This window comes from Cupressus sempervirens, chromosome 5 (genome assembly GCF_028749045.1).
Source record: "Cupressus sempervirens isolate cs-2001-9-10 chromosome 5, ASM2874904v1, whole genome shotgun sequence".
Classification (NCBI taxonomy): domain Eukaryota; kingdom Viridiplantae; phylum Streptophyta; class Pinopsida; order Cupressales; family Cupressaceae; genus Cupressus; species Cupressus sempervirens.
Genome location: NC_143122.1, coordinates 844,352,921 through 844,367,619, shown reverse-complemented (window position 1 = coordinate 844,367,619; position 14,699 = coordinate 844,352,921). Strand labels below are relative to the sequence as shown.

Below are 14,699 nucleotides of genomic sequence, written 5' to 3'. Positions count from 1 at the left end.
ATAAATGGAAAACTACAACATCGTGTAATAGTTATCCTAATGGTTGAATAATTTTGGAGTGGCATGAAAGAAATAGCCACCACAAATAGAATAAAAAAATCTTCATTTTTCAAATTTAAATAACAGAAACCAATGACTTAAGAATTATAATCATAGAAAAACCAATGCAATCACCTCTCCTTTATCATAAAATTTAAAGACTGCACTGCGAAATGGGGGAAATCATACTAGAGTTAAGCTCTACTACCATAGATATCCTTAACAAACCTAATATTTGTACAACTTAACACACAATCTCAATGTGGAAGTGGGAGAAAACCTTGCACAAATTTATCTACAAAATTGTATTTCAATAATCTTTCAAAAACTCACAAATTTGATGACAACAAAAAATTACAGATAACTTTTGATAGTGACCCCAAAAGGAAAAACAAATATCAAATCAATTTTCACTTTTGTTTGTAGGGAACTTAAAAATCATCGCAGACTCTAGAATAGATCAAAAAGGTCTACAACAATTCGCGAGAAATTTAGAGCAATCTGGAACTATAAATGGAAAGGCATTCACCCACGACAGTTGTAACTATAGTATTAAATGACATATTTAAAAAGTATTAAGTAATCTTACATTATTCTTGCATTTCAGATGTCTATTTTATCGTTCCAGTCCACTCTAGCCTGGGCAATAAAAAAAACATTACAATGTGTTAATAATTTTAAACTACCATTTGTTCATTGGTTGGAATAGTTTTCTTTTAAAATTCTTAATAGATGAAATATAAAACCCCTAGAAAAATGCATACGGACTAATGAGAAAATAATAATAATTAATAAAAATGAAATTAAAAATATGTATGCACTACATAATATAGGATAAATTTTATTGATGTGTGATATTGCTATCAAGATTTAACTGTGTAGTTTTTGAGTTAAACTTATTGACCCATGTTTCATGAGTAGTGATTCAACATGAATCCATCCCTCATTAGAATAAATAGAATTCTTGGTTTCTGAAACTAATAACTCTGCATATTGTAGGAAAAATTGTTCTACTATCTTTTTGATTGAGGTTTTTGGTGTTTCACTTTTAGTTTTTCTTAGTATCCTATTTGGTAACCATGCCACTTTCTTATAGTTTTTCAAACCCATTGATCTAAATTAAAAAAAAATTAAATCGATGTAAATTCTCTCAACTCATTAGATTTTTGTAGTTTTGCATGGCTCTAGTAATGATTTACTCTACAAATAAATCCCTATATATCTTACGTGAAAACTTGCAATCCATCAAGTAGTCTCTTGAAGTGTAAATAAATGCTCATATGATGATAATATTTTTGAAAACAATGCAATATATTTTGTCGCTCATTTTAGCATTTGACAAAATATATACGTGTTTATGCCTTTGCATGGATTTCGATTTGGAATTGCTTAAGATTTGTTTTTTAATTATTTTTTTCCTTGTATACAACATCAAAATATTTACAAACATGGAAAATTTTGAATCTATTATAATTCGATTTTGTGCATTTTGCCAATAAATATTTTCCAACATCAACCCTCTATCAAAATTTTTTGCATGCATGTTGACATTTTCTCAACTCACTCAATGAGCAAAAGAGCAACACAGGTTAAGAGCAACATAGGTTAAAAAAAACATTACAATGTGTTAATAATTCTAAACTGCCATTTGTTCATTGGTTGGAATAGTTTTCTTTTAAAATTCTTAATAGATAAAATATAAAACCCCTAGCAAAATGCATAGGGACTAATGAGAAAATAAGAATAATTAATAAAAATGAAATTAAAAATATGTATGCACTACATACTATAGGATAAATTTTATTGATGTGTGATATTGCTATCAAGATTTAACTGTGTAGTTTTTGAGTCAAACTTATAGACCCATGTTTCATGAGTAGTGATTCAACATGAATCCATCCCTCATTAGAATAAATAGAATTCTTGGTTTCTGAAATTAATAACTCTGCATATTGTAGGGAAAACTATTCTACCATCTTTTTGATTGAGGTTTTTGGTGTTTCACTTTTAATTTTTCTTAGTATCCTATTTGGTAACCATGCCACTTTCTTATAGTTTTTCAAATCCATTGAACTAAATAAAAAATAAATTAAATCGATGTAAATTCTCTCAACTCATTAGATTTTTTTTATTTTTGCATGGCTCTAGTAATGATTTACTCTACAAAGAAATCCCTATATATCTTACGCCAAAACTTGCAATCCATCAAGTAGTCTCTTGAAGTGTAAATAAATGCTCATATGATGATAATATTTTTGAAAACAATGCAATATATTTTGTCGCTCATTTTAGCATTTGACAAAATATATACATGCTTAGGTCTTTGCATGGATTTCAATTTGGAATTGCTTAAGATTTGTTTTTTAATTATTGTTTTCCTAGTATACAACATTAAAATATTTACAAACATGGCAAATTTTGAGTCTATTATAATTCGATTTTGTGCATTTTGCCAATAAATATTTTCCAACATCAACCCTCTATCAAAATTTTTTGCATGCATGTTGACATTTTCTCAACTCACTCAATGAGTACATTTTTGTTTGTAGATTCATGATTTCTCACATTTTGGGGCCCTATTCTTACAATGGTAAGGGATAAAAGTAGCATTGGGGACCTTAAATTACAAATGGAACTACAAACAAACTAAAAAATAGGTTTCCTCTTGTCTTATATTGCCTCAAAATAAAATATAAAATAGATTTTCATTTGTCATTAAATGTTTAATTTTTTTTAAATTGTTTATTCGTAAATTATTTCTAATTATTGATAATTTTTGTAATTTGTATAAATAAATGTAGATAATTTTAATAATCCTTATAGGACTTAGATTAGTCTAGTTTAAATTAAATATTTATGTCCTAAGCTAAATAAGTAAGGATATAATAATTGAGCTTGTATGTTTGACAAAGATATAACTCTATTATTGGCATGGGCTTTTGAGTGTTGTAGCTGGTAGAAATCAATGGAGTTGTCCTTTTCTCAACTGATACGTTTTATGAAATCATTGCATATAGAGGATGACACTAGAACTATTATACTGCTACATCCTAAGCTAAATGAGTAAAGATATAATAATTTAGTTTAAGACATTCAAAGTAAAGGTGTAGGTGGGAGCTTGTATGTTTGACAAAGATATAACTCTGCTATTGGCATGGGCTTCTGAGTGTTGTAGGTGGTAGACATCAATGGAGCTATCATTTTATTAATTGATATGTTTTATGAAATCATTGCATATAGAGCATGACATTATTGGAACTATTATACTGTTGCCAGCCTATGAATATGTTTTTTCTACTATTCTTGATTTCGTCTTCATGCCCTCTTGACTCCACATGTCATATATAGGCTTGTTTCTCTTCACGAGAGTGCACATATAATTACAAGTCAAGCATGTTAAATACTCCTATTGTCTGAGACTGTAAAGCTTAAGACATAGAAAATAATATTTATTTACAATATGTGTAATTCTAGTTTCTATGATATTAAAATTATCATCAGAGGTCCTACTGATTCCATTTGTCCTTCTTGATTAATACACCTAAATTGGTATGCCCCTAAGCTTCCATTAACATTTGCAAGAACCATGCGATCTTGAACAACACTATAGCCATGATTGTTGTCAAGTCTTAACTAATTTTACATGTTATCACAAGTACCTACAAGTAAAATTTCATTCCAACAATCTTGAATTCTTGCCATAGCAACTTTGTGTCCCCATTTTTGTCATATGCTGCTCTATCATTGATAGGAGGCAACTAGCCAAAATCTCCCACCAATATTATAGATACACCTAAAATACAATTGACAAAAATAATTATTTTGAAAACTATGTATTAATTCATAAATTTGATTCAAATATAGTATATTTCACACATGAGTTAGCTATTCATGATGCAAAAATAGAATCTTTACCTCCAAAGCTTATATGTGCAAATTGTGGGAATGCTTGGTGCAATCGTGAATCTATATTTTCCAACAAGTTTTGACCAATGAAGCTCATTTCATCAATCAAAATATATCTTATATGTGACATTTCTTCTTGAAAACTTGTGAGTCTTGCTCCTTCCAGTTGAGAAAAATCTCTTATTGGTATCTTCAATTTTGAATGAATTGTAGAAGCTCCTACATTGAATGCTACAACTCCTATTGGTGCAAGTAATAGAAGTGTAGAATGGGATGGCATTGCCAAATTTTGAAGAGATTAACTAATGGCACCAATTAGATATGATTTTCCTGTTCATGTTATTCCTTGAATTATCAAAAACAATGGTTCTGCATTTTGATTTCTTTGGTAGTGCATCATGATTATGTTGACTACCTTTTTTTGTTTCTCACCAAGGGTCATGTAGTTTATGCATTGAGGAATTTCATCATAGATAAGGCACCCATGATTCTTCATGTTACTTATGAAATTGATTGCTCTGGAAGTGTACTCTTCTCCTTGATAATCAATAGACCAATTTGTTTGTCTATCAACATCTCTTCTCCCCAACATTTCTATTTCTAAGCAATGTATATTTTAACCCTATTGCAACCTAGATATAATCTCCCATTCATGTTTTGTAGTACTTCTATGGACATCTTCATTGTCTTCAATTTCATAATCATTTGGGTTTTCAACATTTTCTGTAGACATTATACGTTGAACATGCCAAGGGTTGTAAGTGAATGTCTCCCAACTTTGTATGATAGAGGCATCATCATGACCAATATCCTGTTCAATATCATAGAATGACTTGTAGAGAAGTAACTCTGATAAACAAAACTCAATCTATTTACCTGATTCACTTGAAGGGATAGATACAAACCTAGGAAGTACTCTAACAATTGCAGCTTTTCCCATAGGCTCCCATTTGTTGTCTCTTTTTCTCTTAGGATTATATATCCATGATCTAGCTACATTAATTAATGTAACACCTTCCATACATAATGGCCTTTTTTTATAACCATCAATGAAAGATTTTGTTTGTTCTTTATTATTCTCTTCATCATTTTCATTTTCATTATTTAGAGTTGCAGGTTTGAACATCTCAAGTGAGACATTTAGATTGACAAATCTTCTACTACACTCCACTAATGGAAGCTCTAATAACATATGGCAAGTTTCGTGACTACCAATGTCTCTTTCTACAATTGTCTTAGTTAGAACCCTCCTATATGCCCGTGCTACTAAATCATCTGGATTTTTCATATTGGATAGACGCATCAACATTTGCTGGTATGTTTCTAAGCTTTTCTCTACTTATGTTGCATACTTGGCGATATATTTTATCACAACATGTTTGGAAAGAACAGGTTGCCAATCTATACTTTCTCTCCATAATTGTAGTATGTGGCGATTATATGAATTGACTCTATCATAATTTCTCATTGGTTCAAATTTCTTTTCCCCTGTTTCCATGTCTTCATATAATTTTGATCCCCCCAGGTTTAATGGCCAAGGAGCATTATTCCTACACTCCATGTAAGAAATATTATATTAAGCTCTGTCATTTTGTAGTAATTATTTATATATATTTAGTAAATATTCATTGGGATGAAATAATTACTTGCAAACCATCTTTCCCTTTTTTTCATAGGCAAGCACCCTCCTTACAAATCGTGTGTCACTCCACACAATTTAATATTTCCTCATAGTCACGGTCCAAATCCACCTCTGCAAGCTGTCTTGTGTTTTTGAGACATGGATGTTGTTGAAAATTGACCAATGCCTACAATTGAAGGTAAGAAAAGATAAGTACACTAATTAATATCACATTACATGAATATATATAAATTGATTAGCATGCCTGTATATTTCATTGATGAGGATCATTTCTACGGTTCCATGCATGAACAATGGAGTGAAAATATCTTTCAGCACTTCTTCTTTCCTCCTCATTCGACCAGTAAATTTTATCCACATCAGGTGCTCCTTCAATCCATATGAATCCATGTATGTGCGGGGACCCCGTATGTTTCCATTCATATCTACACCAAATGTCCTTGACATTCATTCCCTTTTCTAGAATCTATTTTCTAAACATTGAGTTTATTAATTGCATATAATGTGCAACTATATGAGGATAGTCAATAATATTTTGTCTTCTCCAATTCTAAGGTTCTTGTGGACCAGTTGGCATTGTTCCTAGCATAAGTGAATGCAAATCAGGCCAATACATATCTGTTGCACTTAATGTTAAAAATATTGTAGGAGTACCAATTTGATGAAGTAAATCTATCAATTCTGCACAAGATTTAGTCCAATATGTCCGTGTTCCCCTTAATGATGTCCCAAACCACATCAATTTAGTTTCTAGATTGGAGTGGGGTGTGTTTTCCATATGTTTTCGCAACTCATGGATGGTAATGGGCATGTCTTTAAAGTTTCTTTTCACAAACACTGACGATGAGTTTTGTGCACGATGTCTCATTATCATGTTGAATACAAAATATCTAAATCTAGGATGTTTGCCAAAATGATGATCCCTATAATGCATCAGATGTTTCACAAATTCATGAAGATAAACCTACCACAACCATGGCTCTAACCAATCACAACTTCCATGAGGAAACAATGTTGGAAATGCCATATCAAGTAATCCTAATGTCACATATTCATTAATGGGAGATACACCTATACTTGGCCAATCTATCAATGATGTTGGATTCACATCAGGGTTATTGACCCATGCACGAATAAGTTCTATTTCTTTTTGGGCATTAGGTGGTCTTGAAGCCATTGATGTTGTAAGATCTATTATATTTCCTTCATCTGACTCCATGACTGGACCAACAAAAATAATCTCATTTGCATTTGAATCAAATTCCATATAGACTATCTTTAATTTGGGAAAGATATTTTCATCTGCATTTCTAGGTAGATCATTGAGAGCATTTTCATTAATTTGGACATCTGAATAAAATTTATCATGCTCTACTTTGTATTTGAGTGCTTTGTAGACACAATCCCTATTCATAGTAAAGTTATAGTTTGTTCGACATTGATCTCTTTGTCTAACAATAATAATTGGCAAATTATCTATTGTGTGTGGCAATATATTGGAAACATGTTCTATATTTTGTGGGAAACTTATTTTATGCCCTTTATATTTATATTGAGCGCCTGTTGCATGTGTAACTTGAAGTATGGGGCTGACACATGCAATTAGCATTTCCTCAACTTGGGTCAAGTTCGCAAGCTCCTCAGGTTGTAGCCCTAGATCCATATTATTTAAAGCTGAAAATCTATTGTTTCCCTTTTCTTGTCAACATCTATTGCATACTAGACCTTTTAATGTATGGACCACTTTCATTCGTAGATAGCATTCCTGACAAATATAACACATTTGTGGCATTTTCAAGCTATCCAGTTGTTGTCAAAACTGCATTTGGGATCTATAGAAATTATCCTTAAGAAATACATTTGGGTTTTGCATATTTTCTCTATTGCCTTGTCCACCTAAATTTATCCTATTTTGGCTTGTGGGATGAGGTGCTTCAGGAACACGCTCTGTTTTTCTTGAATTTTCATTCTGGTGACTCATTTCCACAAATACAGGTAATGCTTGATTGTACCTCTCACTTGATTCAAAATTAACTTCATGTCTCCCTTGTGTTTCAAAATGAGATACTTCATCGAATGTTCGTTGACGAGTAATTCTATCCCTATTTTGTAATTCCAATTCTTGTATTAGCAATCCTGCCCTTCTTCTAGCATAATTTAATCATTGGACTTCATTTTTCCTTCTTCTTTCTTCTTCTCTTTCAGCTTGTGCCATTTGTTCTTGTCGTCGTGTACGATACTCTCTCTGGTATTGTCTCTGGTATGCTCTTTCTTGCTCCATTTGGTATTGTCTTCTTTCTTGATCCGATTGGAAATTCATACTTGATTTATTCATTTCTATGAAATAAATTTGTAACCAAACATTAAAAAAATAGTAGATTTAGTAAATTATTTTTTATAAAATTGGATTAAAATATCACATTAATTTAGTGGCATTGCACTTTAGATAAGATAGATATTTATTCATTTCTAATTAATAGTTTAACAATTCACAAATACATATAGGAGGAACTTTTATATAGTCTTGTATGTATAATACTAAATTTATTTAAGACAAAGGAAAAATAACATACATTCATCAAAATTGATAAGTCGAATAGACAAATTTATTAAAAAAATTGATAATGTCAAATAATATGACTCCTAGATTTCATTATAGTGATGCAAAAACATGTGGAATTCATTTTCTCGAAGTTCATTTCCTGATGACAATCATGTTGGGATCGACGTCAATAGCATTTTCTCGAAGTTTATTTTTCCGCTCAATACATCCAGTCTATTTAATCGCTCTACACACCAAAATCTCACAAACACAACATGGGATGCCTGGGTGGATTATGACGGTGTAGAAAAGGTTTTGCACTTCTTTCTCTGGTATAATTCTTCTAAACCCAAAATCCCTCTATTTAACCACACAATAGATCTGAGCAACTGTCTACCAGAGTACATCAAGATTGGCTTCTCGATTGCCACTGGAGAGTACACCGAGACGCACACCGTAAAAGTTTGGAATTTTACTTCTGAATATTCGTGGGAAGTCGGACCTCCTGGTGAATTACTTAGAAATGGCAATGCAAACAGATTTTTTCTGAAAGCTTATTTGATATGCATGTTCTTCATTGGTTTGGTCCTATGTGGCTTCATAGTTGTTCGCTGGTGGCAGTATTTCAGAAAAAGGGGAAGAGAAGGTAAGGCTAGGGAAGAGAGCGATCCAGAGCTGGACGAATGCTGTTCTCATGGCCCCTGAAGATTTTCCTACGCCAAGCTCAGTGCCGCGATAGGAAATTTCTGCGAGAAAGAAAAGCTTGGACAAGGCGGCTTCGGCAGCGTTTACAAAGGAATCCTGCCCGACACCGGGGAGGCGCTGGCTGTGAAAAGAATAGCTCAAGGATTGAGACAAGGAAGAAAGGAGTATGTCTTCGAAGTTCAAACAATCAATAGGTTGAGACAACATAATCTTGTGCGGCTTTTAGGATGGTGCCACGAAAAGGGAGAGTTACTTCTGGTGTACGAGTACTTGCCAAATGGGAGTCTGGATAAACACATTTTTTGGGAAGAGGAGGATACGCTAGATTGGAGCTGAAGATATAGTATTGCCTGTGACATTGCCTCTGCTCTTGTTTATCTCCACGCAGAGTGGGCCCAGCGTGTCGTTCATCGAGACATGAAGGCAAGCAATGTAATGTTGGATTATGATTTCAATGCCAAGTTGGGTGATTTTGGTTTGGCGAGACTGATGGAACGTGACCAGGATTCTTCCCATACGACCATGGTGGCGGGCAGGCGAGGGTATATTGCTCCAAAGTGCTACATAACATGGAAAACCAGTCCAGAAGCTGACGTGTACAACTTTGGGGCGATTACACTAGAAATTGCCTGCAGAAGGTGGCTGATTGATCATAGCCTTGAAGAACACAATTGTTTCCCTTTTCTTGTCAACATCTATTGCATACTGGACCTTCTGATGTACAAACCACTTTCATTCGTAGATAGCATTCCTGACAAATATAACACATCTGTGGCATTTTTAGTTGTTGTCAAAATTGCATTTGGGATCTATAGAAATTATCCTTAGAAAATACAGTTGGGTTTTGTATATTTTCTCTGTTGCCTTGTCCACCTAAATTTATCCTATTTTGGCTTGTAGGATGAGGTGTTTCAGGAACACGCTCTGTTGTTCTCGAATTTTCAATCTCGTGACTCATTTCCACAAATACAGGTAATGCTTGATTGTACCTCTCACTTGATTCAAAATCAACTTCATGTCTCCCTTGTGTTTCAAAATGAGATACTTCATCAAATGTTCACTGACGAGTAATTCTATCCCTATTTTTTAATTCCAATTCCTGTATTAGCAATCCTGCCCTTCTTCTAGCATAATTTAGTCGTCGGACTTCATTTTTCCTTCTTCTTTCTTCTTCTCTTTCAGCTTGTGTCATTTGCTCTTGTCGTCATCTACGATACTCTCTCTGGTATGCTCTTTGTTGCTCCATTTGAAATTGTCTTCTTTCTTGATCTGATTGGAAATCCATACTTGATTTATTCATTTCTATGAAATAAATTTGTAACCAAACATTAACAAAATAGTAGATTTAGTAAATTATTTTTTATAAAATTGGTTTAAAATATCACATTAATTTAGTGGCATTGCACTTTACATAAGATAGATATTTATTCATTTCTAATTAATAGTTTAACAATTCACAAATACATATAGGAGGAATTTTTTTGTGTAGATAAGATCTACAAATATACTAAATACCAAATAGTCTTGTATGTATAATACTAAATTTATTTAAGACAAAGGAAAAATAACATACGTTCATCAAAATTGATAAGTCGAACAAACAAATTAATAAAAAAAATTGATAATGTCAAATAATATGACTCCTAGATTTCATTATAGTGATGCAAAAACATGTGGAATTCATCAGTGAGGAAAAGGTTATTTTCGCCATCCATGTGCTCTTCATCATAGCAGATGTCTTTCATAAATTCAAAGAACCCAAATGATTTCTTCCATGCGTTATGAATTTCCTTTGTATATTGTCCCATCTGCAAGATTTGAGAATCTTGGACACCTCGAATATGAAATCTCGCATTATGAATTTCATCTGGAATTTTTTTACAAGACTCAGAAATGATTGTTCCTAATCTATCCAAATAAGTTTGAACAATTTGGCTTGATTGCACCAAGTCATTTGGAAGAAGTGGGCTTGTGATAGTGTTCTCAAAATTATTTTGTTGAGCATCGATAGTTAATTTTTTTTTGATATCTATAATGTAAGGATAAAAAATGGTCAGTATCAAAATGACAAGAATTAAGCTATGCATATATAACAATAAATTGGTATTTGAAAGAGAAGAAGATTTTTTTGATTCTTTCTTATTGACATAATTCTACACATTTAATTTCTTTTAACAAAAAACTTATATCTTCTTAAAATTATTTATATAATGTTCTAATCTTTGATTTAAAAATTTAATAGTAAAACCTAACTTCAAATATTAAGGAGAAAATAGATAACATTTCATGAAATATTTTTTTTTATTTTCTTCATATTTTGATGGACGTTAAAATTGAGATTTATAAGTAGAATAAAATTTATAAAAATTAAAAGGCATTCTTAAATATAAAATTTAAATTTCCTGATGCATCATTTCATTTAAATGTATATTAATCTTTCAGACTTAGTTGATAGATCTAATTGAACTTTTCTAATACATTTTAATATAAGGTTGAAATTTATAAATTTGAGAAAATTTGAACAAAATGTTAGAGATTATATCAAGGCCTAGGACCTACTTCTTACATACATCACAAGACAAGGTAGAGACCATGTAGTTTCTATTCTAACAAAGTTTTTAAGAATTATTTTTCATAAATTTTGTTCTTTAAAAATACATAACTAAATGATACCTATAATTTTAAACTTTCTTTTATTATGAAGCAATAAGAAATTATTTGCCCATAAGTCTATTCTCAAAAGATGCATAACAACAATACAATAATATTGATCAATCAATATAACATGAAAAATAGTATAATCTAAAATTTTATATATTAAAAATGATCTATCTATTAAAAATATTACTACTCATTAATAAAAATTAATGTATCATGCATTATAAATATATAAATAAATTATAATTATACATGTGTATCTATGTTTATTTAACTAAACTTGGATGTTTGATAAACTATATAATGGATTGGTTTCAAATCAATTTTCTATTTTTCAAAAAAACAACTCCTATTTTTATTTAAGAGTTTCCTTAAAGTATTAGATTTAAATTGCTAATCTCAAATCCATCTACTTTTATTTAATAGTACAATAATAGTTCATAGGACCTATAGCATATAATTAGTTGATTAAAAATTATTCTACTTTTGTTGAAAATCTTAATAATAGTTTGTAGGAGCTATAATTGATATAAATCTCATCTACTTTTATTTAACATCATGATAATTGTTCACATGACCCATACTATATAATTAGTTGATCTAAAATCTATCTACTACTCTTCAACATGATGATGATAGTACATAGAATGCAACACTTATATAAAGATTTAAAATCTTACAAGATCAAATCTAAAAACAACGTTGAACCCATCTACTACTACATTTTTTATTCTTGCTAAAATATTTTGAAGATTAATTTAAATAAATCAAAATTTTATACTAATATATTTCTCAAGAACAAATTATTTATTTAAATAAATTTTAAAAATTGTAAAACATATAATTATAAAAAAGTGCAAACAATTATTATTATTAATCCACATAGTAAATAAATCTAAACAAATTTAAAAGGTTTTCTAATATCAATAATTTGAGAGCATATTTCAATTTTAACAACATAACATGAAAAATAGTATAATCTAAAATTTTATATATTAAAATTGATCTATCTATTAAAAAGATTACTAATCATTAATAAAAATTAAAAATTAAAACAGATAATTATAAAAATTGCAAACAATTACCATTATTAATGTTATTTTAAAATAGCTTTGTAATGTTATTTTAATAATAGATAGAGGAATATAATCATTGATTCAAATAATCTAATGAAGATGTCAGATTAATTAATACTATAATATCTAAATTCTAAAAAATCTAATGTTTTGAATGAAGAGAAAGAAATAGAAAGAAGTCTGCAATTGAGTAGAATTTCTAATATAACAAAGTTTCTAAGAAATTTTAAGGAAACTATGCAGATTTCAAAATAGGAAAAAACTACACAATAAAAGTTTCTAAAATGAAAGAAATACAAATCTACAATGTTTCTAATTGAGAATAATTTCTATTCTATCAACTGGACCTGACGTTTGCAATTACAGACTCGCAGGACGCGTGTTTAGTGTTTGGAAATATCGATGCATTCAAACCAAAAATATAGTGTGGTTAATGAGGGAATGGGAAGCGTCAGTGTTAAGCATTGCTGGTCAAGTCCGAATGGAATTTCAATAAAGGACGTGGTATAACTATTCAACTACCTGTCAAATATTTTCAAAATGTTAGATTGTTTACAACAAAATGTGCTCCCATTGTAGAAGCCTCTCGGCTTAATTAACGCCTCTTAGAGAAAACAAATTGACAAGGCATTAAAATACTATACGAAAAAATGGATGTCTATGATATCCTGCATTTGTGGACCATGCCTATTTGCCTCGAAAAAGACTGAACTCGTTGAACGTCACAACAAGAACCCCTGAGAGTTTCAACCTGTTCGATGTTTTTCGTTCGTAATGGCCAAAGGCATTCCATGAAAAATTTTGTAGTGGATGACATCAAAAATATTTCGTGGAATGCCTTTGGCCATTATGAATGAAAAACATCGAACAGGTGTAAACTCTCAGAGCTTCTTGTTGTGACGTTCCACTAGTTCAATGTTTTTCGAGGCAAATAGGCATGGTCCACAAATGTCGGATATCATAGACATCAATTTTTTCGTATAGTATTTTAATGCCTCGTCAATTTTTTTTCTCTAAGAGGCATTAATTAAGCCGAGAGGCTTCTACAATGGGAGCACATTTTGTTGTAAACAATCTAATATTTTGAAAAAATTTGACAGGTAGTTGAACAGTTATACCACTTTCTTTATTGAAATTCCATTCGGACTTGACCAGCAATGCTTAACACTGACGCTTCTCATTCCCTCATTAACCACACTGTATTTTTGGTTCGAATGCTTCGATATTTCCAAACACTAAACACGCGTCCTACGAGTCCATAATTGCAAACGTCAGGTCCAGTCGAGTCGTCATCAAATAACAGTTTATTGCTGACAGTGTGAAGACACATTTAGACGTTTCTAAATATATTTCTTTGTCATTCACTCGAGCAAGAAGAAAGCCAATAGTCTGTTATGACAAGAAAACCAAATGTCTGGCCTTATGCTCCATTTTTACATGTTACATGTTTTCAATTCTTTGAAGTTGAACAATCACACATCAACATTATATATGGAAAGAGCCTATTTTCTTTTTTATTCAACTTTGTATTGAACAACGGGATCGATATTCTGATTTCTATTCAACATTGGATTGAGTAACAGGATCAATATTATGATTTCTATTCAACATTGGATTGAGCAACAGGATCATTATTCTGAGTATGTATGTTTATGTGTTTTGATTTCTTCTATTTTTGAAACTTTTATTGTGTTGTTTTTTCTTATTTTCAAAGCTCTATAATTTCCTTAATTTTTCTTAGAAACTTTGATAGAATAGAAATTCTTCTCAATTAGAAACATTGTAGATTTGTATTTCTTCCATTTTAGAAACTTTTATTGTGTAGTTTTTTCCTATTTTGAAATCTGCATAGTTTCCTTAAGTTTTCTTAGAAACTTTGTTATATTAGAAATTCTACTCAATTGCAGATTTCTTTCTATTTCTTTCTCTTAAAAGAAAATATGTTTCATCATTACTAACAATTTCCTAGGTCTTATCAGTAAAAAAAATAAAATGAAATTTAACACAACATGGAGAGGCCTATGTGTTCGTTGGTATGTCAAAATGTAATCACCCGACCGACTGCATTAAGAAATGCTCAACTTCTATGTGTTTTCTAGGGAATGCCGAACCATAAAATTAGTAAGTCAAA

General features: G+C 31.0%; 1 protein-coding gene across 1 annotated transcript; it reads left to right on the top strand.

The window, feature by feature from the left end:
• The first annotated feature begins 8,258 nt into the window (after window positions 1–8,258).
• Window positions 8,259–13,064, top strand: LOC149558526 (L-type lectin-domain containing receptor kinase S.4-like). Its single transcript, XM_089830891.1, has 5 exons — window positions 8,259–8,749; window positions 8,837–9,117; window positions 9,223–9,472; window positions 9,735–9,806; window positions 12,935–13,064. The coding sequence occupies exons 1-5, from the start codon at window positions 8,259–8,261 to the stop codon at window positions 13,062–13,064; spliced, it is 1,224 nt and encodes a 407-aa protein (XP_089687017.1).
• The last annotated feature ends 1,635 nt before the right edge of the window (window positions 13,065–14,699 follow it).